General features: G+C 42.7%; 1 protein-coding gene across 1 annotated transcript in view; it reads right to left on the reverse strand.

Annotated features, from left to right (window-relative positions):
• LOC137421517 (uncharacterized) overlaps positions 1-26,011 on the reverse strand; it is an 83,689-nt gene that overhangs the window by 12,785 nt on the left and 44,893 nt on the right. Inside the window, exons 3-4 of the mRNA XM_068107650.2 lie at positions 16,182-16,235; positions 7,467-7,517 (exon numbers count right to left, since the gene is read on the reverse strand). Of these exons, the coding sequence (XP_067963751.2) occupies positions 7,467-7,517; positions 16,182-16,235 (105 nt within the window). The remainder of the gene's footprint in view (positions 1-7,466; positions 7,518-16,181; positions 16,236-26,011) is intronic.

Below are 26,011 nucleotides of genomic sequence, written 5' to 3' on the forward strand. Positions count from 1 at the left end.
AACCACCAACTATTTTTGAGGTCAAAAGGATGCCCCACTGAGTGCCATTCCAATTTGTTCTGTTTTATTGTCCGTTTGTTTGTCCGCTCACTTATACTTACCTACAGGTCATAATTTTAATCAGTTCTTCACGAATCTTCAACAAATGGTAAAGTTTGTGGTCCGACAAAATCCTATATATTTGAGGTCAAAAGGTCAACATAGGCCAAAGGTCAACCACTTTTTTCAAATTTCGAAAATCCTCAATTTTCATCCGATTGACTTGAAATTTGAATAGGATTTACATATCGGCTTACTGAATTCAACCACAAACTATTTTTGAGATCAGCGTGGGCCAAAAGGTCAATGTAGGCCAAAGGTCAAGCACTTTTTTTTTTTAATTTCTAAAATCCTCAATTTTCATCCGATTCACTTGAAATTTGAAGAGGACTTGCATATCGGCTAAATGAATTCAACTAACTATTTTTGAGATCAGCATAGGCCAAAAGGTCAACATAGGCCAAAGGTCAACAACCATATCAAATTTCAAAAATCCTCAATTTTCATCCGATTGACTTGAAATTTGAATAGGATTTACATATCGGCTTATTGAATTCAACCACCAACTATTTTTGAGATCAGCGTGGGCCAAAAGGTCAATGTAGGCCAAAGATAGACCACTTTTTCCAAATTTCTAAAATCCTCACTTTTCATCCGATTGACTTGAAATTTGAATAGGATTTACATATCGGCGAACTGAATTCAACCACCAACTATTTTTGAGATCAACATCGGCCAAAGGCCAACCACTTTTTTCTAATTTCTAAAATCCTCAATGTTCATCCGATTGACTTGAAATTTGAATAGGATTTACATATCAGCTTGGGCATATTATTGGGCATAACTATTTCAAGTCCCTGGTGTTGGGCTAGCGGCTAGGGTGCCGGCTTAGGATCCTAGGATCCTGGGATCCTGGGTTCGAATCCCGGTCAATCGCTGAATTAACGCCAGGGGGGTTGACTCAGCCTGTCATCCTTCCGAGGTCGGCAAATTGAGTACCAGTTCACTGGTAATTCCCTGCTTGTCGTTAAAGGCGGCAAAAAGGGTTGGCGTCAGGAAGGGCATCCGGCCGTAAAACATTGCTTCAAAAAGGGGACCGAAAAACAACAACAACCACAGTTCCCGAAAAAGGCCAACCCCCGCTTGCGGGGAAAAATGGCCTCTAAAGGTGTTTTTTTACATATCAGCTTACTTACGGTGCCGGGCTTACTAGCCTGGTGTTGGCTTAGCGGTTCGGGTGCTGGCTTGGGATCCTAGGATCCTGGGTTCGAATCCCGGTCGATCGCTGAATTAACGCCAGGGGGGTTGACTCAGCCTGTCATCCTTCTGAGGTCGGCAAATTGAGTACCAGCTTGCTGGGATGAATGATCACGGTGTGTACCCCCATTTAGAATAGGTACACCGTATCCCTGCGCATCGTAAGAGGCGACCAAGGGTTGGCGCCAGGAAGGGCATCCGGCCATAAAAACATTGCCTCAAACAGGGAACCATGATTGTCATGGGGCCGCAAGGCTAGCCCCTGCTCTTGCGGGGAAAATGGCCTTAAAACGATCATTCATTCATTCATTTTTTTTTACATATCAGCTAACTGAATTCAACCACCAACTATTTTTGAGATCAGCATGGGCCAAAAGGTCAACATAGGCCAAAGGTCAACAACCATTTCAAATTTCTAAAATCCTCAATTTTCATACGATTCACTTCAAATTTGAATGGGATATACACATCAGTTAACTGAATTCAACCAGCAACTATGTTTGAGATCAGCATAGGCCAAAGGTCAACATAGGCCAAAGGTCAACAAAGGCCCAAGGTCAACATAGGCCCAAGGTCAACATAGGCCCAAGGTCAACATAGGCCCAAGGTCAACATAGGCCCAAGGTCAACATAGGCCCAAGGTCAACATAGGCCCAAGGTCAACATAGGCCCAAGGTCAACATAGGCCCAAGGTCAACCCCTTTTTTTAAATTTCTAAAAGCCTCAATTTTCATCCGATTGACTTGAAATTTCAATAGGATTTTTCATATTAGCCAACTGAATTCAACCACCAACTATTTTTGAGGTCAAAAGGATGCCCCACTGAGTGCCATTCCAATTTGTTCTGTTTTATTGTCTGTTTGTTTGTCTGCTCACTTATACTTACCTACAGGTCACAATTTTAATCAGATCTTCACGAAACTTCACCAAATGGTAGAGTTTGTGGTCTGACAAAATCCTATATATTTGAGGTCAAAAGGTCAAAATAGGCCAAAGGTCAACCACTTTTTCAAATTTCAAAAATCCCCAATTTTCATCCGATTGACTTGAAATTTGAATAGGATTTACATATCGGCTAACTGAATTCAGCCACGAACAATTTGAGATCAACATAGGCCAAAAGGTCAACATAGGCCAAAGATAGACCACTTTTTCTGAATTTCTAAAATCCTCAATTTTCATCCGATTGACTTGAAATTTGAATAGGATATGCACATCAGGTCACTGAATTCAACCACTAATTATTTTTGAGGTCAAAGGGATGCTCCACTGAGTGCCGTGCTACTTTGTTCTGTTTTGCCAAGTGTCACCAAGAGTGATTTTTCATTTGTTTGTCTGTCTGTCTGTCTGTGAACAAAATATCTCAAAAGGTTGCGGATGATTTCGGACGAAATTTGGCAGAGAGGTAGTGTATGCGACATGGACAAAATGATTAGATTTTGGTGAAGAACCGGATTCGGATCCGGCTGGTAGAATTTTTAAAGTGATTCTTCACCATTGGGAGATAGGGCCAAAAACAATATATAGCAGGATATCTCAAATAAGATCTGGCAAATCTGGTGTATGATACAATACATCTGGCAAATAAAATACATTTACTTCTTCATGCAGGTGTATGAATTAAATTGGCACCTCTTTATATGAAATTTTCTCAAGCATTACTTGGTTCCTCCTCAGAACACAAGGGTAGTCGAGCATGCACATAAGATTTTTTTGAATGTCCCTTCTTTTTTATTGTTCGACATTTTCTACAAGCTATGGAATGTCCCTTCTTTTCTCTACTTTGCCACATTCCCTTATGTAAAGGTGCCTTTTCTATGCCCCTGGCATTTTACCCAAGAATAAAGTTACAATTTGGGCACATTCCTTAATCTTTCCTTCACTGAATATAATTGTTGGAACAGTCGAAAAAGTCAACTTTAGCATAATGGAGAAGGAGGAAGGACAGTCCTGTGTAAAGTTTCATGAGGATATGCACTTAGTTATAAGTAGACTACGGATTTTTATGTTAAGAAAATAGGCCTTTTATGTTTTGAAAAGCGGAATTTTTTTTTAATGTGAAAAAATCCAGAAATTTTTTTTCCCCCCGTTTTATTCATTTTTTATTATTACCAAGTTTTTCAGAAATCGGTCAAAAAAAGAACAAAAAATGGTAAGCTTTTTCCTGCACAACATTAAGCACTGGGCTAGTAAACAGGTAAAAAATGACATTCAGGTACCTTTATTGCAACCGCATTGTTTGATAAGTAGAGGACTAGAAGAAATTGACAAGACCCTTTTAGGAACGGTTAAAGTAGGTGTTTGAAATCATTATCTTGGTAATGTTCTCCTTGGTGAGGCGGTGTCGGCGGTCGGTGAGGACGTTTCTGTAGACGGAGAAGGACCTTTCCACGTCGACGCTGACGATGGGGCAGTACCTCAAGAGGGGGATGTCGGCAAGCTTGACTCCAGCCGGCACACCAACCTCAGATCCGTGCTGATCTCCATCCAGGATCAAAGCCACTGTCCTCAGCACACCAATGTCGGGATTGCGCTGCAGCACCGCCTTGAACTTGGTGAGCAGGATCTCCTTACGGCAGCCTCGGATCTTTCCGAGCTCCTCCTTGGCCTGATCAAGGAGCTGGAAGGCCTTGGCCAGCTCCATGCCGGCCTCCTCCAGCTGCTTAAGGATCTTCGGGATGAACAACACGTGGGCATTTAAGAAGACCAAACTGAGCTTGATGTCCGCCTTTCCGAACAGGTCCTTGGCACTCCGGATTGCCATCGCGTCGTCATCGTTCAGCTGGTCCACAATGTCCTTGACGGCCTCGAAGTGCTCGGCGTAAAACACCGCGGCGTCGGTCCACGTCCCCCACCGAGTCAGAATGGGCTCCGGGGGGAGAGAAAGATTGGGCTGCTGCTCCTTCCAAAGGACAACACGCGACGGGGCTTTGACGAACACCTTCTTCGTCGTGGCAATCAGGTCGTTGACGTCCTTGAACATTTCTCGGACTGTCTCGCAGACACGGTGGAGCGCGTGGGCAACGCAAGTCACATGCAGCAAGTCCGGGAAGAGTTCCTTCAGGGCATGGCCGGCCTTGATTATATAAGCCGCGGCGTCGCTGACGAGGACCTTGAGGCACTCCGAGGACCTTGAGACGAGGACCTTGAGGCTTGAAATCAGGCCAAAGATAGCGCATCGTGTCATTGACTGCACGCACGATCTCCCCGGAGTTGGTCTTCTCCAGAAACATGCACTGGACGAGGTGGGGACGAAAGTACCCCTCCTTGGACAAGCGTCCCGCGATGATGTTGGCCACATATCGACCTGCCGAATCGGTCGTCTCGTCGACGGACAGCCAGATGAGCTGCTGTCCGAGGTCGGCACGGATCCCCGCCAAGGCCTCGTCGTAGCACTTGTCGAGGTAGTGCTTTCGAATCCAGCTTTCATCGGGGATCTGGAGAGTGATGTGCTTCTCCAGGAACGACCTGAGGGCAGGGTTTTCCAATTTCGACCATGGGATGCCAGCGGCCAGCATGGCCTGGCACAGCTCCTGAGCCACGACGTCGCACTTGTGCCCCTTTCCGCCACCAAAGTCCTCCATGGTGGCTTGCGTGACCGTCCTCTTCTTCTTCAAGGCCAAGTTGCTCTTGTGGCGGTCTCCTCGGACATGTTGGGCCAGCTCAGACTTCTGCTTCGCCCGGAAAGTCTTTTCACAAGCTCGACAGAAAGCCGTGTCACTCGACACGTACATGAAGGTGGCCCCATCGCCGCCAGCGTTGAATTCCTTCAGCCACTTGTCACGAAGAGCAGCACTCATCTTGATAGGAGACTTGTTCACACTTTGTGTACACTCTCTCACTGTAGTACACTGCCTCACTGCTGTACACGCTGGGGACGCAACGCACGCAAGTGGACGCAACGTTTTGTTTTTGAGATCGATCGGTTAAAAATTTCGATCGCAGTTTAAAATTTCGAAAAATTCCCTAATTTATTTTAGCGTTGCCAGACATTTTCGACCAAAAAGAGCATTTTATTTTATTTTTCCCGAAAAAGGGCGAAATCTTTTTTCTCCGAAAATAGCAAAATAATTTTTTTGCGCGCAAAAAAGCCGTTTTATGTGAAAAAATATTTTTTATTTTTTCACATAAAAATCCGATGTGCAGTTATAAGAATCAGCAATTTCTTAAAATTGACAGATTTCGGCAGTTATTCAGATCTCCGAGCCTCAAACCCAAACAGATTTTGATCATATACTTAAACAAGTTAGTGAGAGTAGATCACGTTTAAAAAGCAAGGGATGTTTGAATAGGCCGAAACAAAATGGAGTCCTGACAAAGATGGTGCAATGCCATTTTGGTCAGGCTTATTTTGTTTCTTTTTGTGATGAGAACTCCCTAAATGATCTTCAATAGGGGTGTTTGAACATACCCATTCACCTAATTTCCATTCATGCACTCCCTTGAAGTTCGATACATACGTATGCAAAGTTTGGGGTCGCTAGGTTTCATGGTTTTGGAGTTATGGAGGAAACACACTGACTGACTGACACATTGCTTTTCACCCCTCAGCCCAAATTGGGCGAAGGGGTATTGTCGTCACGGGCGTCGTCCTGGCGTCCGTCAACTTTTGGTTTCCGGCAATTTCAAGGAGAACGGCCTGTCCGATTAAATCCATTTTTGCAGTGTGTGTGGTTTTTTTTTTTTGGTTTTTTTGTATACTGAATCGAGGCTAGTGAAAAAAATATATAAAAAGAGGGAGCGGAAGACAAGATGGCGAGAGAAGGGGAAGCACACAAACACAACATTTGAGAGCAGGGAGATGTGTGGGAGGGAGAGGGCTTGGGGGGTTGAGTAGAGGAAGGTTCCTTTGGAAAATGGGCACGCTGCGATTTTCAATATGGCCGCCATGGCAGCCATCTTGAAATTGGTTTCCGTCAATTTCGAGCAGAACGGCTTGTCCGATTAAATTCATTTTTGCAGTGTGTTTTGGGGTTGAGTAGAGGAAGGTTCCTTTCGAAAATGGGCGCGCTGCGATTTTCAATGTGGCAGCCACGGTGGCCATCTCAAAATTGGTTTCCGTCAATTTCGAGCAGAACGGCTTGTCCGATTAAATCCACATTTGCAGTGTGTTGGGGTTGAGTAGAGGAAGGTTCATGGGCGTGCTGCGATTTTCAATATGGCCGCCATGGCAGCCATCTTGAAATTGGTTTCCGTCAATTTCGAGCAGAACGGCTTGTCAGATTAAATCCATTTGTGCAGTGTGTTGAGGTTGAGTAGAGGAAGGTTCCTTTCGAAAATGGGCGTGCTGCGATTTTCAATATGGCCGCCACGGTAGTCATCTTGAAATTGGTTTCCGTCAATTTCGAGCAGAACGGCTTGTCCGATTAAATCCATGTTTGCAGTGTGTGTTGGGGTTGAGTCGAGGAAGGTGCCTTTCAAAAATTGGCGCGCTGCGATTTTCAATATGGCCGCCACGGCAGCCATCTTGAAATTGGTTTCCATCAATTTCGAGCAGAACGGCTTGTCCGATTAAATCCATTTTTGTGATGTGTGTTGGGGTTGAGTCGAGGAAGGTTCATGGGCGCACTGCGATTTTCAATATTGCCGCCACGGTTCAATTCTGTTCAATAATTATATCCACACATCGCCACCATCATGAAATTTATTTACTGCAAAATCCAACTCGGTGTACAACTTTGCTTCAAATAACAAATTATCATCAATGCTTCCTTTCACCATGCATGAGCTGAGGGGTTACGCCCACTTTGCGGTGCTATTTATTATTATTATACATGAGCAAGAGTATCCCTGGTGTTGGGCTAGCGGCTAGGGTGCCGGCTTAGGATCCTAGGATCCTGGGTTCGAATCCCGGTCGATCGCTGAATTAACGCCAGGGGGGTTGACTCAGCCTGTCATCCTTCCGAGGTCGGCTAATTGAGTACCAGTTCACTGGTAATTCTCTGTTTGTCGTTAAAGGCGGCAAAAAGGGTTGGCGTCAGGAAGGGCATCCGGCCGTAAAACATTGCTTCAAAAAGGGGACCAAAAAACAACAACAACCACGGTTCCCGAAAAAGGCCAACCCCCGCTTGCGGGGAAAAATGGCCTCTAAAGGTGGTTATTATACATGAGCAAGAGTGAAACTAAGCACAGATAAAAATAAAAGGAAAGGAACTTTATTATTGCCATACCTGCAGTATCCACAGCATCCCAATCAGTTTGCTCTGTCTTCACAAAAGAAACTGAAAAAACACAGCAAATAAAGTTAAAGTACAAAGTTACATCAAGTTAAAATGTAAGCAAATATTCACAAGCACAAATAAAACAAATTGGTATAATGTTACAAAGTGCATTTGCTTGTGCATGAAAAAATAACCAAATAGCACACAGACATTGGGCCAACGTTGCCAATACATCGGAAAAGGTCGGAATGGTCTCAGGCAGATTTCCAATGTCGGTCCAACATTCAAAGAAGATGGAATTTCTATTCCACAACATATTTTTACCTCAGCCACCAAAGTTTTCACCACTGCCTGTTTGCCACTTGGCAACAAGTTTTTTTTTGTTTGTTTGTTTGTTTTTTTACAAGTATGTTGATCACTCCGGTCTGAGTGTGTGTATGTATGTGTGTGTGTGTTTGTCTGTCCGCTCACTTATACTTGCCTCCAGGTCACAATTTTAAACAGATCTTCACGAAACGGTGGAGTTGGTGATCGGACAGAATCCTCTTCGTTTTGAGGTCAAAAGGTCAAGAGGTCAACATAGGCAAAAGGGCAACCACTTTTCACAAGTTTCTAAAATCGTCAATTTTCATCCGATTAACTTGAAATTTGAATAGGATTTACATATCAGCTAATTGAATTCAGCCACTAACTATTGTTGTGGTCAACATAGATCACAAGGTCAACATAGGCCTATGGTCAACCACTTTTTACTAATTTCTAAAATCCTCAATTTTCATCCGATTGACTTGAAAATCAGCTAACTGAATTCAGCCACCAACTATTTTTGAGATCAGCATAGGCCTAAAGGTCAACATAGGTCAAAGGTCTACCACATTTTTCAAATGCAATTGACTTTGGGTGAATCATATAAAACATCATGAGGGCTTCCATTGGATTCAGCAGGAGGCCAAGAGATGGACTGAGTGAAAGATGCGACACCGAACGAACAAATCGCCTTGCCGGGGCAGGCAGGAGCGAGGGAGGTTGAGGTGTTCGGCTGTGTGCAGTTCACCCTGACGGACTGCATACTCAAACCAGCACGTAGTGAAGGGACATGAGTGCTGCACAAGGACACCACTGGGTTGCACATTCCAAGCCCTAGTTATCCTGCGCTCGCGAAGCGAAAGGCAGGTTTAAGCATTCGGGTACGTACGTACATACGTGCGTGCGTGTCTGCATTTCAGTAAAGTAAAGTGTGTGCCATGTCAGCATTTTAAAAATTCATTTTCTCGGCAACCGTTAGTGGTAGTGCGTCATCTTGGTCAGCCCCCTGGCACTTTTTTATTTTTTTTATTTTTTGGATACAGAATCGAGGCTCGTGAAAGAGCTAACATTTATTTCACAAACAAATCAAACAGACAAACAAAATATATAAAAAGAGGGAGCGGTAGACAAGATGGGGAGAGAAGGAGAAGCACACAAACACAACATTTGAGAGCAGGGACATCAGGAGATGCATGGGAGGGAGAGGGCTTGGGGGGAGGAGGCGTGGGAATGGGGGGGGGGGGGGGGGGGGGAGAAGTATAAAACACAAGGACACCAAGGATTTCCAGGACAGAAGTTGGTATTTCATAAAAGTGGATTTGGGGTGAAATTAGCAAGGGTAGAAAAGATCAAGGTTTTGGATGGGGGAAGATAAGAGATGGTGGTGAACAGCTGTTTTAAAGACCTGGAGGGAGGAATGGGATTGAAGAGAGTGGGGGAGTTTGTTCCAGAGGCAGGAGAAAAGAGGAATGAAGGAGTGACGGTGAGCAGAGAGTCTTGATTTTGGCAGTTTAACCATAAGAGGGTTGCAGGCAGATCTTGTGCGAGCTGTAGGAATATTTGGGGGACAGAGCCCAGAGAGAGCTGGGGGGGGGGGGGGCAAGGCCGGAGAGGAGTCGGTAGAAGACGGAAAGACCACCAACCTGCCTGCGGTGAGTGAGTGAAAGGCCCTTGGAGTTAGCTTCATCGCGGGAGATTCCAATGATTCTGAACGCTTTGGTTTCAACAGCGTGAAGACGAGCTAGGTGTGAGGCAGGAGCATCAGCCCAGAGGGGAGAGCAGTATTCCATTGAGCTGCGGATGAAAGCCTTGTAGGTGGTGAGGAGCTCAGGTGTGCCAAGGAAGGACTTCGCACGACAGAGGATGCCCAGTCAGCGACTGGCTTTGGAGGACAGATTTGAAATGTGGTTTTCCCAGGAAAGATCATGGCAGATAGTGAGACCCAAAAGCTTGAGTGACAGAACTTCTTGGAGAGGATTATTCAGAAAGTGGATGGGAGGGTTGTCCAGTCGGTCTTTTCGGAGAGACATCGTAAGAGTGTGAGATTTGTCACGATTGAAAGACATGTTCCACTTGTTTGCTAGTCTGTGATTTTGTCCAGGTCTGCAGAGAGTGAGGAGGCTGCAGACTGCCGATCTGAGGGATGAGGAATGGAGCGACAGAGAGTAGAGTCATCAGCAAAGAGATAGAGAGGATTTTCAAGAGAGTTAGAGAGATCATTGATGAAGACCAGAAAAAGCACGGGGCCCAGAACACTGCCTTGGGGAACTCCAGCCTGAACAGGAAGAGGAGATGAGAGAAACCCATTCAGGGCCACATGTTGACTACGACTAGAGAGGAAGTCCGCCAGCCATGCGTGGAGATTTCCATGGATACCAAAGGAGGAGGGTTTGGTGAGCAGAGAGGGGTGCCAGACCGTATCGAAGGCACATGATATGTCAAGGGAGACAGCTCTAATTTCCTGTTTGGCATCGAGGACCTCCATCCATTGTTGAGAAAGCAGAAGGAGCATGTCCAGAGTAGAGTGCCATTGGAGAAGAGGAAAGATTTCATATCCGAAGCAATGATGGATTCCATGACTTTGCTGATTAATTGGGAGAAGGCTGATTGGTCTGTAGTTGCGAGGATCTGTTTTTGCACATTTGTTGTGCAAAGCGGTGATGTTGGCTGATTTCTAAGCAGATGGCAGATGACCTTGAGCAAAAGAGAGGGTGAAGAGAACAGAAAGAGGGAGTGAAAGAGCGGTAGAACGGGATTTTAGGACCCGTGGGCTGATGCCATCAGGTCCAGTTGCAGAATCAGAGTCGAGGGTTGACATAAACTTTTCCACCATGTCAGGAGGAAAGGACACAGTGTCCAGGAGCAGCTGGGTATGACTGGGTACGGTGGGTACAGAGCGGGATGGGTTTGGGACACAAGATTTAGAGGCAAACACAGAGTTGAGGCATTCAGCTTTTTCACGTGCGGAGTCAGCAGTGTAGCCGTTTGAGGTGAGGGAGGGGATGAAGGGGGAACAAACACCAGAGACAGATTTGACCAGACGCCACCAGGATTTGTAAGAGGGAGACAGATAAGAGAGTTCGGTCTTGAGAACGGAAAGATATTGTTTCCTGGCTCTCCTGAGGGTGGACACACACTTGTTTCGGGCTTTGTGAAAGGAAATGAGATTTCCTTCCATTGGATTTGCATTCCAGGAGACGAAAGCAAGTTGTTTCTGCACAACAGCCTCACCACAAGGTTCCGTGTACCATGGACGGGAGAAAGGGTATGACAACTGAAGACGAGATGGGATAAATCTGTGCATGAGAGAGAGCAATTTACTTTGGAAGAATTCCCAGGATGAGTTGATATCAGAGGCGGTACAGATGGGAGACCAGTCCAGATGATTGATGGCTGCTTGAAGACCGTGCCAGTCGGCCTGAGTGAAATGCCAGACTCAGACGCTGAGGAGGCTCTCTGAGAATGGTCAGAGATGTCTACTTTAACAAGCACATGATCAGATGAGCCGATTGGAGCAGAAGAAGAGCAGCAGACATTTTCAGGGAAGTTAGTCATAACCAAGTCCAGAAGAGAAGATGCTCCGTTGACTGAGATCCGGGTCGGGAAATTGACAGATTGTGTCAGTCCCAGTGAGTCACAGAAGTCCTTTGCTGAGCCATGGCTGGTGACAAATGAAATCACCACATTTGAGGAAGAGAGAGATGGGATGGGTAGATAGAAGTTGGTCCATATTATCAGACAGCGAGATGTAGATTGAGTCATCACTGTTCTGGTTGGTGGACGGTACAACACACATATGAACAAAAGGTGGGAGCGAAGGGGAAGCCGTAGCCAAAGGCATTCCTGGGGGTGAGGTGGAGAGAGGGCAGTGCAGGGCGAGTGAGGAAGAGAGTTTTCTATAAAGATAGCAACCCCCCCCCTCCAGGACGAGGCTCAGGTCTATCATACTGGAGGAGGGAGTAATCTGGGAGAGATACCAAGGAATCAGAGACATCATGAAGGAGGAAAGTTTCTGTTAAGCAGATCATGTCTGGTTTGTCAGAAGCAACCTATATGGAGAGATCAGTCAAGTTTGAGCAAAGGCCCCGGATGTTTGAGGTCCATACCGTTAATGAAGAGGAAGGGGGAGCATCGGATACAGAACAGGGGGGGAGGGGTAGGGTAAGATGTGGAAGAGGAGGAAGAGGAGGAAGTGGTAGGGAGAGCTGTTGAAGGTGTGTCAGAGATTTCAGAATAGCTCAGAGAAAGGGAAGGATGGGGTGGACAAAAGGTTTGATGGTGATTGGGTGAGGCACAGTGATGTGTTATTTGAGGAGGGGGAAGAGCGAGGCAGAAGGTTGGAGGAGATGGAGGTGAGAGTTGGAAGGGGGAAGAAGCGGGGAGGACGCTTTGAGGAGGAGTGAGGGAGAGTCTTGGAGGGAAGGGGTGTGGGGGGAGTTTAGGAGGGAAGGGGCAAGGGGGGAGATTTGAAGGGGATAGGTGATGGGGATGATTTGGAGGGGAGGGGCAAGGGAGAAGATTTGAAAGATGGGTGATGGGGATGATTTGGAGGGGAGGGGCAAGGGGGAAGATTTGAAAGAGATGGGTGATGGGGATGATTTGGAGGGGAGGGGGCAAGGGGGTAGCTTTGGAGGGGAGGGGCGATGGGGAAGTTTTGGAGGGAAGGGGTGATGGGGAAGTTTTGGAGGGAAGGGGTGATGGGGAAGATTTGGAGGGGAGGGGTGAGATTAGATTTTAGAAAGTGTACGATTCATGGGAAACGAACATTTATTGCAAAATGAGTTTCTTGTGACCGAGTCAAAAATATGTTTGAGGACGCTGAAGGAGGGGTGGAGTGCAGGAGAGTTTCGGGAATGTAGAAAAGAGGAACTGTAAGAGATGGAATTTTTTTTTGGAATGAATAGATTTGGTGAGTAAGTTGAAAGCATCCTTTTATAGAAGAAGAAGAAAAAGGTGTTGTAATCTATGACAGAATACAGTACTTCAGGGGAAAGTTAACATTTTAAAATTGAGCAGTGAAAACTATCTGGGGAAATGGAAAATGGAAATGGGGGTGAAACACGTGATCGAAGAACGAACGAACAAATAAGAACAACGAATAAACGAATAAGAACAACGAATAAGAACAGAGAAGGATTTTTTTAATTTTTTTTTGAGTTGAGATTTTAAACAAGGAGGTATGGGGTGTGTTACGCATTCGGCCCTTCCGTGGTGGTGGTTTTCATCCACGTGAAACATTTCTGGTTAGGTATTATTATTCTTATCGGGGTTGGAAGGAAACGGCGATTATTATTGTTGTTTAAAGGAAATGGTTATTGTGATTAAAAGGTTAAAAGCGCTCATGGTAAAAATGAAACAGGAAATCGGATCGTGCACCGGTAGACGTCGAGCGAAGAAGAAGAGGTCGTGAGGCAAAGGTCGGGGAAGACGTGTGGCGAAGCTCCGTACCTAGCGTGGTCGAGCGTACATCGTGAGTGAACTTTGAGTCCTTGAAAGGAATATCGTGCGATAGGTGTTATCGCCGTAATATTGAGGAACCTGCATAGTCAGGTATCGGCATTGAGGCTCCGGCTCGAGTGAGAGCCGTCCGCCATTCTGCCCCGCATGCTGCGTCCACCGAAGAAGGTTTTGGTATGCGGCAACGTTTCTCATCCTCCGGCCATCTGCTGGGGATGCGTGTGTGCGAAAGCGGCGTTTGAAGGTTACACGGCGGTCCGTGGATTGAACGGCGAACGTGTACGTCGGCGCGCGTCTTTGCGGATTTTCCATTCTACCGCGAGTTTGCTGGGTGTTGGACCACGTGACTTCTGTGCCGCTTCAACCGCCTACGCCTCGATTATTCTTGATCGGACAATGTTCCCACGATCGCTGGAGCGAATCAACTTTGCCTTGGAGAGTTATAGAGACATTGGGGAGTGCCATGAGTTTGAGATAAGTACCAGATAAGATGGTACCATCTTAAGATTGTGATTGTCTGGATTTGCTATTGTTATTGGTGATATTATTCCTGTGTGATTTTTAATATATTACTGGTTTGTTTATAACCATTGGTGTGGTTTCCTTATTGATTTCGACACGGAATAATATATATTTTTCTGCCGTGGCTCCTCCCGGGGTTCGGAGGTATACCGAGACCAGAAGGTCAGGGAGGAGCACGTAACAGGTGAAAGACTGGGACAAAAACAGAGAACGAAAGTAATTGCAGCACAATTGATGGACCGCTGAGAGAAAAACAAAGCCTCAAGGTCGGACACGGTAGCCTCCTGGGCCTCAAAATATGTGACACGAATTAACCGACAATTTTGTATACATGTATGAAAAATTAACACTGAGAATCTTCCTAAAGACACTGTAGGTACACACACCGAAAGATAGATACAGTTTCGACAAAAACACAATTGTGAAAAATTACTAAACTTCAAAAGCGTGAGCACATGGACAGCTTCGAAAAGACGTGACCTCGCCGACAAAGATCTCACGAGATCTCTTTGACGATCTCTTTGACTTTGACGATCGAGACTGACGAGTTCTTACGCTGCCATTTTGTATTTGGCCTTTTCAAACGTGTCTTGCCTTGTAAACACAATGTACTCTCACAGACTAAAGTATTTAATCTAAATCTGTATTCAGATTTGAGCATCGGATCCTATGCACTAAATGAGTATCGAAATCTGGGGTGAAATCTGAAAAATTGCCGTTTGCAATTCTTACTTCCAAGTGTATCTTATAACTACACTTAAAGCAGGGCTGTCCTTTCTGCTTCTCCATATTGCCAAAAGATTAAACTTCTTTTTCTACTCCTCCATCAATTATATTGACTGAAGAAAAGATGAAGGAATGTGCCCAAAAGTGTAACTTTATCGAGTGCAACAAAAATGATTAACTCGCGGGATTGGCGTCAAGGCTTCCTGTGATGCTATGTTCTTGCTTCATTTTTATATCTTTAAGTTGCCTTTCATTCCAAAGGAGAGAAGATGTAATGTAATGCTGTTCCTGTTCCATGAATGCGTTTGGTTTTGTGTTTTGTGAAATATCATATGCTCTTGCAACTCAAACGGGATCGTGTAAGATCTCACGACAGCAACCTATGCAGTTTCAGGCTGACAAATAAGGCAGTTATCTTACAACTCCACAGTCGCAACTGGGTACTCCATGGGGGAAATCTCTGGAGTTAGGAAGGCAAAACAAATCAAATTAAAGATTGAATGAAAAGAGTGTGGCCGTGCTCCCTCCTCCTGCTATGGTATATTTTATTTCCTTCCTTAAAAAAGTAGAGAGTACATCGATTGATGAACAAATGGTTGTTTCAAGGTAAACCTTTGGGTTGCCGTTTTTATGCTTTATTGCAATGGAACTACAAACAGGCCACGGTGACTCGGTCGCAACGATCCACTCACAACTGCTCATACAGGAGTTTGTGTATGTGTGTGCGCGCGCACTGTCATTGAGTACAACATATAATTCTCTTTGGGAACCTCCCCTCCCCTCTCCTTTTTTTCCTCCCCCATCCCTCTGCCCCTCTCTCTCCATCCACCTCCACCTCTCTCCCTCTTCCCCCCACCCCTCCGGCTCTCTTCCCCATCTCTCTCTCTCTCTCTCGCTCCACCCCCACCCCTCTCTCTCTCGCTCCACCCCCACCTCTCTCTCTCTCGCTCCACCCCCACCCCTCACTCTCTCACCTGCTCCAGCCCCACCCCTCACTCTCTCACCCGCTCTGTCTCTGTCTGTCTCTCTCTCTCCCCTTTCTTCGCCATCCCTCTCTCCCCCACCCTTTTCCCTTCACCTCCCCTTCCCTTCCTCTCTCTCCCATCCCTTCTATCATAATATTCCCATTATGAAGCAACTCTGCGTTGCCTTTGCTAGTCTTCAATATAAAAGTGAATGAGGCATTGCTTGTTTGTGACGCTACTTGCCTGAGCTGCCAAGGTTAATCGTGCAAAAACTTTATAGGATCACATTTTTTTTACCCAATACACCTTGCTTGGGGTTTTAAACAGCAATTTTCTCACAATTCATAACTTGTAAACACATGAGCCACCACTCGTCATTGGGAAGGGGTGGGAATTTGGAGGAAGGGGGTGGGAGGAGGCAAGGGATAGGGTGAGGTGAGGGAGGGGAAAAGTGTGCGAAGAAGGAGGGGAATGGGGTGGCGTGGGAGTCCGGAGGGAGCTGGGGAGGAGTTGGGTCTGGAGGGAGCGGAAAGGAAAGGGAGGGCTGTGGGATGGGAGGGGCAGGGGAAAGGGTGGGATGAGGGAGGGGAATGGGATGGGAGGAGGGACAGAGACAGCGAGTTGTTCGGCATCGAGTAGCAATGTTGTTAAATACTTTCAGCATTACTGTGTAATTTCCACAAAGTGATTCTCAAAATGACGGGCAATAAAATAAATTTTAAGAGTAAGTCCAAAAAAATCTCATCACCTTTTTGATCCAAAGCTTCCAAAGCTTCAGGTTCAACCTTTATAATGCGAAGATCTGCAAACACATCATGTTAGAGAATATTTTACATTTACAAAATACTTGCATTTAAAAACTACAACGACATTCTTCGACGTCACGATGTCGACTGATACGTCTCTGCTCACATTATTGCATAATTATAATACTTGTACCAAGTTTGATTTAAATCCCTTCAGCTGTTCACAAGTTATCACATTTTTACCTGGCATGACCTCGGACCTTTGGCCTTTGACCTCGGGACCCCAAACTCTAATCAGTTCATCTTTACATCATTATACATACCCATACCAAGTTTGAATTGGATCACTTCACCTGTTCTCAAGTTACAGACATATCACAGATTTTGACCTTTGACCGCAAAATCTAATAAGTTCATCTTTGGATCATTCTACATAATTCAACCAAATTTGGCCAGAATCCCATCACTGGTTCACAAGTTGTCACAGTAAAAGGATTTTTACCCAACACGATCTCTGACCTTTGATCTTGCGACCCCAAAAATCGAATCAGTTCATCTTTACATACCTGCACCAAGTTTGACAAAGATCCCTTCAGCTGTTCTCAAGTTATCGTGGTGACTAAAACCTATCATGGACGGACGGACAACCTGTAAACATAATGCCTCCGTCGACTTCGTAAGATCCTGGGTTCGAATCACGGTCATCGCTGAATTAACGCCAGGGGGGTTGACTCAGCCTGTTATCCTTCCGAGGTCGGCAAATTTAATACCAGTTCACTGGTAATTCCCTGTGTGTTGAAAAAGGTGACCAACAGGGTTGGCGGCAAGAAGAGCATCCGGCCATAAAACATTGCTTCAAAATAAGGGGACCAAGGTGCCAGAAAAAGGCCAATCCCTGCCCTGCGGGGAAAAATGGCCTCTAAAGGTGGTTCTTTCTGGTTCAGGGTTTGGTGGAGTTATCGTGGTATTTGTTCACTAGGATTTCTTGGTCTGTAGCTCAACTATGCCATTGACAGTGGAGCAGAAGACAAAAGTGGTGGCTCTGTGGTATGACTAAATCAACAACCACAACAACATTTTCTGGGGGGCAGAACCACCTGAGGAGATCACTGAGCGGTATCTGAAAGGGCCTGAGGTCACATGCTGGTAGATATAAAATGACATCTGGGACACACCCTCCAAAAATAATTAATTAAATAATTAAAATTTCCGCATTTTCACGATTTTCCCAAATTTCAATTTTTTTCTAAAATAATTTTAAAAACCAGTTTTTTTTGACCATATGGCTAAAAATATTTTGAGTACAACATTGCAAGTTTGTGAACATTTGTGAATGTTTGTGATTGTGAATGTGAATGTGAATTCCTACAGCGGGTACGCAAAAACCCCCGGCATACACCATGGGCAATGCAATCAGTCGCTATATAGGAACCCCCCACTCCTTATATATTAGAAATTATTCGTTTAAGTGAAAAAAAAAATAATCAAAAATTTCAAAAAAAAAAAATTGATTTTTATATAAAGAAACATTGTGTTATTAAAATGAGTACAACTTATTGCAATGTTTGCGAAGATGAATATAAAAATTATTACAAAAAACACCTTCAATCCAACAAACACACACAATCTTACACAACTGATAAATCCAATTGATCTCACCCATAAATATTGTACCGTTTGTTCTAAGAACATGTTAACAAGGTACTTTCCTTAACATCTTCAGTCTAAAAAGCACAACATCCTTTCAAACACAACCCCTTGAGCGCACACATAAATATTGCACCGTTTGTTCTAAGTTTATCAAGAAAAATAGCTTTCCTAGACATACTCAATCACAAAAACACCAGAAGTTGATTGGGTACACTGATGGGGCATTTAATAATCATATTAAAATAAGGATTTGTTTTTTTAATCACCATAACCAAAATCAATAGTCGAGGCAATTGAAATCGTCAAACCCGCCATTGAAACGTATGTAAAGAGTACGTTGGTCAAGATGAATCCCGTTAAATTTTATATAGGTGTAAAAATGGAATTGAAAAAAAATAATAGTGAAAAAGAGGAGCCTACGATAATAACTCCCCATTTGAAAACACCAACTTACTTTATCGCATCACTCCAGGGCTTCTTACGAACGGACGTTTATGACGAACTTATAAAACAGTAAGAAGATGTAGATAATACGATTGTAGGTAGTGGATTTACTATTACGAGAATACCTTTCATCGATATACATGTTCTAAAATCAGACCCTCTAAAAGCTTCTTCTTAAATTGATTTACCGAAAGTTATAAAAAATAAAAAGGCTATTATTAATATGCAAAACAAAGATAATAAATGTTTTCTATGGTCTGTTCTTGCACACTTACATCACTCACATTCAAAACCTGTGAGAGTATCATGTTATAAGAAATATGAGAATACGTTAAATGTTAAAGGTTTAAAGTTACCAATGAAATTATCTGATATTCCTAAATTTGAGAAAATGAATAATCTATCTGTTAATGTTTATGGACTAACGGATAAAAACAATGTTTATCCTTTGCAAGTTTATGATGACTACAAAGATGATAAAACTCATATTAGCCTTCTATTATATAATTCGGAAGAAAATTCACATTACGCTTACATCAAAAATTTGGGAAAATTAGTTTCTTCACAAGTAAGCATCATGAGCGTGACCAAGGGTTGGCATCAGGAAGGGCATCCGGCCATAAAAACATTGCCTCAAACAGGGAACCATGAGTCATGGGGCCCGCAAGGCTAACCCCCGCACTAGCGGGGAAAATGGCCTTAAAACGATCATTCATTCATTCATTCACAAGTAAGCATCATGGTAAAAAAACACATCTGTGATCGGTGCCTCAACGTCTTTAATAGTCAAGAAAGATGAGACAAACACTTGCAATACTGTGTGAAACATAAAGCCTCCCTACTTACTTCGTCAGCAAAAGGTTTAAAAATATTATTCAAAGATTTCATGAAAACTTTAAACCATCAATTCGGGGGAAATGCTGACTTTGAATGTATTCTTGAAAAGATAGATACCGTTTCTTCCAATCCAAACAAATCTTCCACGAATAAATATCAAACAAGTACACATACATTCAAAGTACACCGCCCCCATGCCAAATAATTAAATATCCTCCAGCGCGGTATTGCTGGGGTGCCTCTGGCACCCGGCAACACTGCCGTGGCAGCTCATAGAGACTGTATTTGGAGGGAGAGGTGCACAATAATTGATTGATTAATTGCATAATTAAAATCAAGAAACGATCACAACATATTTTCTTAATCAATTGGCTAATGGCATAACTAAACCACTAGTGCTTCATCCGAAGATGTATCTTTTAGAAATGTAATTAAATAAGTCATTCATTAAAAAAACAATTTTTTTTTTTTTAATTAATCAACAAATAATTAATGAATCGATTAATTGATTAATCAATAAATCAAAAATACCTTTTTGCAGACAAATCACTTGGTCATTGTCATGTCCAAATATTAGCTTCCCAGCTCAAAAGGTGCCTGAGATATTGGCCAGATGAAGAACCACCTTTAGAGGCCATTTTTCCCCGCAGAGCAGGGGTTGGCCCTTTTTCGGGCACCATGGTCCCCTTTTTGAAGCAATGTTTTACAGCCGGATGCCCTTCCTGCCACCAACCCTGTTAGTCGACTCTTGCGCCACACAGGGAATTACCAGTGAACTGGTATTCAATTTGCCGACCTCGGAAGGATGACAGGCTGAGTCAACCCCCCTGGTGTTAATTCGGTGATCGACCGGGATTCGAACCCAGGATCCGAAATCCGCACCCCTAACCACTAAGCCAACACCAGGCATATTGGCCAGATGAGAAAGAAAATAAATAATTGAGAATGAAAAAATAATAATAATAATCGTAAAAAATTAAATAATTAATCAATTGCCTCATAGAACAAAAACCACCAGCATTTCATCCGATTCTGTGACTTAAAAAAAAATAATTTCAGTCATTAATCAAATAATTGATTAATCAAAAATAGCCTCGACAGCCAAATCATTTGGTCATTGTCCTGTCCAAAAATCAGCTACCGAGCTCAAAAGGTGCCTGAGGTAATGACCAGAAGAGAAAGGAAATGTATAAGTACTTAATTAATCGCTAATAATTAAATAACTCATCAATTAATTGATCAAAAAAGAATAAATACAGTTTTTGACAAAGTACTTGCTCACTATTGTGGCGAAATTTCAGCTGCCTAGCTCAAAGGATGGCTGAGATATCGCCCGGACAAACAAGAAAACAAACAAGAAAATGAAAAATCGGTCAGAGACCGAGGATTTGCCGGAATGTACTTTATCGGCCATTTTGGACAAATACGGCAGCCGAACCACGTGACCGATGACGTCATCATTATTTGTTTTCTAAACTAATTTATTCCTAGACTAGGGCATGCCCGTACGTGGGTGCCCGTTCCTTGCCAAAAAAAAAAAAAAACGCTACCCGTACGCTCTACCCCGCCCGTACGCCCGTAAACAAAAAAAACAACGCTCTTCGCTTCCGCCCTTCGCTCTGACTGAATTGGGAGAAATAATGCGCATAAGAAATCGAGAAATTATTATTTTCTCCGGAAGAAATCGAATTACGAACCGTAATGGCGCACGCGCTCGGCTCGGCTCGCTCTCACATCGGCCACGCCTACGCAACAAAGCGTTCTGTGATTGGCTGCCGGAAGTGAAGTCTTCACTGTCCGGAAGGTCGCAAATCGCAGTTACGATGAATCGCAAATTAGTTTTAATTAGTTTTAAAACATAGTTTAACGGCAACATAGTTTTCCAACGTGAAATAAATGAATACGCTCTCAAATGTGCCGTCCGAGGCAGAGTCTGTTCGCCACGTTCGGCACACGTGATAGCTCGCTGCTCTCTGATTGGTTGAATCGTTTTTTGGACATAGCTCGGTAACTACTTCTCCGATTAATATGAAACCTTGAAAAGGCACATCCTCGGGTCCCCAGCAATATACCTGGCAAGTTTAAAGTATATCGGACCCGTGGTTGTCGAGAAACAGCGGTCACAGACATACAGACATACAAACATACAAACATACAAACATACAAACATACACACAGAGATTACTGGAATTATAGATAGATTATGCTCAAGAAATTTCATCTTGATCGGATGAAGTTTTGTACTTGTCGAATTATGACGTCATAATGGAGGCACCAATGACATCATTAACATATTTTATTCCCCATGGAGAGTTCTTTACAATGAGCCATGTCTCAATTTTTTTTTCTATTCAGCACTTTCGGCGCTATAGAGGTGCAAAGTTTTCCGTTTTTCCAAGATGGCGGCGGAACCACGTGACCGATGACGTCATCATTATTATTTTTTCTCCACCAGTTTATGCCGTCATGTCGCTCAAGAAATTGCATATTGATTGGATGAAGTTTTGCACTTGTCGAATTATCAAATTATGACGTCATAACGAAGGCCTTGGGCCGACAGTTAAAAATTGGGCACAGTCTATTCCAGGGCAAGACAAATGCGTGTGTAAAGTTTGGCAATTCTATGTGCAACGGTGTAGACGTAGTGCTGCGCACAGACAGACAAACAGACAAACCAACCGATCAACATACTTGCCGGAATCTTTTCCGGCAAGTAACAAACAAAAAATAAACAGAGTGAAAACTGAGTACTCCCTTTTAGCGTGCGTCATTGTCGAGCCCCCTTTGGTGCCCGGCAATGATGATATGCAGCGCCTGGAGATGGCATAGGAAAGGAGCAGTGTACAAAACATACTCCTTGTGGTTTTGGTTACTGTATTGAATCATCCGTTGGTGATAAATACAACAAACAATAACTTTATGGGGGGGGAAAGATGCGGCTGATGTGTTTGTTGAAGAATTAGAAAAGGACTGCGTTAGCTTAACAGAGATAATGGAAGAAACCAATAAACCGATGAATCCTCCAACAAAAGAAGACACAGAATTTAAGCAGTCAAATAGCATCTATCATATTTGTGAGGAGAAAATTGAGGGTAAAAAGGTTAGAGATCATTGTCATCTCACCGGTAAATATAGAGGTCCGGCTCATGAAAGTTGTAATCTTAATTATAAACGTCCCAACTTCATTCCTATCTTTCTTCACAACAACGCTTATGATACACATCTATTTATTAATGCACTTTCAAAGACGCCGGGATACATTTCAGCAATTCCTACCACATATCAGAAATACATTTCATTCACAAAAACAATTCTTTCAAAAACAGCTCATGGAAAACTTATTACAACCAACATCAGGTTTCTTGACTAATTTAAATTTATGTCAAGTCTATTATCTACCTTGGCGTCAAATATTAAAAACTTTCCAATTCTTTCAGAGTATGTATCAAATCAAGACGAAATTGAACTTTTATCACAAAAGGGGATAAATCCGTATGATTACATGGATTCATTTGAAAGGTTTAAAGAAACACAACTTCCCCCAAAATAATGTTTCTATAACAAGTTAAATAAATGTCATATAACTGATAAAGAATATACTCATGCACAAAATATTTGGAAAACGTTTAACATAAAGAACCTTGGAGAGTATCATGATTTGTATCTTAAAACTGACGTTCTCCTACTGGCTGACGTCTTTGAAACCTTTAGAACAGTCTGCCTTAATAAACAATCATATGGGTTAGACCCTGTTCACGACCACACCGCTCCTGGATTGGCTTGGAGTGCTATGCTAAAAATGACGAAACAGGAGTTGGAGGTAATCAGCGATGTAGATATGCTTTTGATGACAGAAGAGGTTAAAAGAGGAGGATTAATCACACGTATGTTCTAAGAGATATGCTGAAGCCAACAATAAGTATCTTCTTAATGATGATGATACGAAAGGTAGTTCTTACCTGATGTATTATGATGCTAATAATTTGTATGGGTGGGCTATGTCTCAAGCTCTACCTTATGGAGGACTTGAATGGGTTGAAGAGAAAGATTATGAAAAGGTTTTACAAAACATTACTACATCCTCACAAAAAGAATTGGATGATTCGAACGTTGGATATTATTTTGAGGTCGATTTAAAATATCCTGAAGAACTTCATAATAAACATAAAGACCTACCATATGCCCGGACTAAAGAATGCCCGAAAAATGAATGGTTAAGTGATTATCAAAAATCACATAATATTGAAGGTGCATCAACAGAAAAATTACTTACCACATTATATGATAAAGAAAAATATATTTTACACCAAAGGAACTTGAAACAATATTTATCAGCAGGATTGAGAATAAAGAAGATTCATAGAGTTTTGCAGTTCAACCAAAGTCATTGGTTGAAGAAGTATATTGATTTTAACACACAAAGGAGAATCGAGGCAACAACCGATTTTGAGAAAGACTTTTATAAATTGATGAATAATTCTGTGTTTGGGAAAACTATGGAAAATCTTAGAAATAGACAAAACATAAAACTTACTACATCTTTGAAACAAGCATCAAGATTAATTAATAAATGTAGTTTTCAAAGAGAAGTGGTGTTTTCAGAGAACTTTTGTTCTATTCATTTGCAAAAAGAGAGTATTAAAATGGATAAACCTATTTATATAGGAACATCAATTCTTGATTTATCAAAATTACTAATGTAGATTACCTTTACAATAACTTGAAGAAGAAATATCAAGATAATAGTACTCTACTTTATATGGATACGGATATTTTTATTTTGGAAATTAAGACGGAAGATGTTTATTCATATATGCTTGAGGATATTGACTCATATGATACGAGTAATTATAACCCAGACCATAAGTTGTTTTCTTCAAAGAATAAAAAGGTTATTGGAAAGTTTAAAGATGAATTGGGGGGGAAAGGTAATGAGTGAATTTGTAGGATTAAGAGCTAAGGCTCATGCTTATATTTATATTGATAATATTGAAAGATGTGATAAGAAGTTAAAAGGAATAAAGAAAGGTGTTATTAAAGAAGAAATAGACTTTGAAAATTATTATAATTGTTTAACTTTAAAGAAAGAGGAGTTTAGAAAAATGAATGCGATAATAAATTATAAACATCAATTATATACGGAGGAGGTGAACAAGAAAGCTTTTGGGACTTTATGATAAAGGGTTTATTTTAGACAATGGAAGTTATTATCTCCCTTATGGACATGTAGATGTCATTAAAAAAATTAATTACTCTCGTAATAAATTGAGTTATTGCATCAAATGTAAAAATAAAACTAAATCTAAAAATATTTCACGGTAAAAATAAAAATGGTAGACTTTATGAAAAAGGAGAATGTGTAATTTGTGGTGCTAAAAAGTGTCAATTCATCTCATCGAAAAGCGGGGGTGATATACAAAAATTTCTATGAAGGACTAAATTTACAACAACAGGGATTCCAGGGGAACTACATCTACCAAGCTACTCCTTCTGCGATCCAGGAACAAACTTGGAAAAAAGATTAGATGAGGCTGGCAATCCTAAACCCTGGTCCAACCCTAAAAACAGGGTTGATGAAGTGTCTGAAGCATGATATTACTTATATACCACTACATTAGAGGGAAAACATGAAGCCGACAGAGAAATGTTGTGTAATTTATCTATGATACAAAATCCAACATTGAGAGAGAAAGTTGATAGGTTTATCGTGAAGAAAATGATTGGCGCTAAATTGAGGTTTGGGCTTGGGTATCCAGGTGTTTCACCAGGGGTAAAGCCTTTAAAAACTCTGCGCATGCGCAAGATTGGGGGTCACGTCTCTTCAAAGCTGTCCATGCGCGCACGCTTTCGAAGTTAAGTCATTTTTCACAATTGTGTTTTTGTCGAAACTATCTTTCTTTCGGTGTATGTACCTATTGGTGTGTCTATAATAGGATTCTCGGTGTTGGTTTTTCATACCTGTGTACAGAATCGTCGGTTAGTTCGTGTCGCGTATTCTGAAGCCTAGTGTAGTAGGCTACCGTGTCCGACCTTGGCGTGAGGCTTTGTTTTTGTCTCAGCGGTTCTCAGATCGCGCTGCAATTACTTTCGGTCTCTGTTTTTCCCGGTCTTTTCACCCCATACTTTTGTTTTAAAATCTTCTCAAAAAAAAAAAACCAAAAAAATAATTCCTTCTCTGTTCTTATCCGTTTGTTCGTTCTTCGACCACGTTGTTCATGCTCACGTTGTTAAAAAAATGTTTAATCTGTCCCCTGAATAACTGTATTCTGTCGTATACTATAACACCTTTTTCTTCTTCTTCTATAAAAGGATACTTTCGACTTACTCACCAAATCTATTCATTCCAAAAAAAATTCCATCTCTTACAGTGCCTCTTTCATACATTCCCTAAACTCTCCAGCACTCCACCCATCCGTCAGCGTCCTCAAACGTATTTTTGACTCGAAGGTCTCAAGAAACTCATTTTGCAATAAATGTTCGTTTCCCATTAATCGTACACTTTTCAAAATCCAATCTCAGCCCTCCCCTCCAAATCTTCCCCATCACCCCTTCCCTCCAAATCTTCATCACCCCTTCCCCACCAAATCTTCCCCATCACCCCTCCCCTTCAAAACTTCCCCATCTCCCCTCCCCTCCAAAACATCCCCATCACCCCTCCCCTCTAAATCTACCCCCTTGCCCCTCCCCTCCAAATCATCCCCATCACCCATCTCTTTCAAATCTTCCCCCTCCCCTCCAAATCTTCCCCATCACCCATCCCTTTCAAATCTCCCCCCTTTCCCCTTCCCTCCTAAACTCCCCCCACACCCCTCCCCTCCCCTCCAAGACTCCCCTCTCACCCCTCCACCTCAAAGCGTCCTCCCCGCTTCTTCCCCCTTCCACCTTCATCTCCCTCAACCTT

The sequence above is a fragment of the Myxine glutinosa genome, chromosome 1 (genome assembly GCF_964187855.1).
Source record: "Myxine glutinosa chromosome 1, kmMyxGlut1.1, whole genome shotgun sequence".
NCBI classification, from domain to species: Eukaryota; Metazoa; Chordata; class Myxini; order Myxiniformes; family Myxinidae; genus Myxine; species Myxine glutinosa.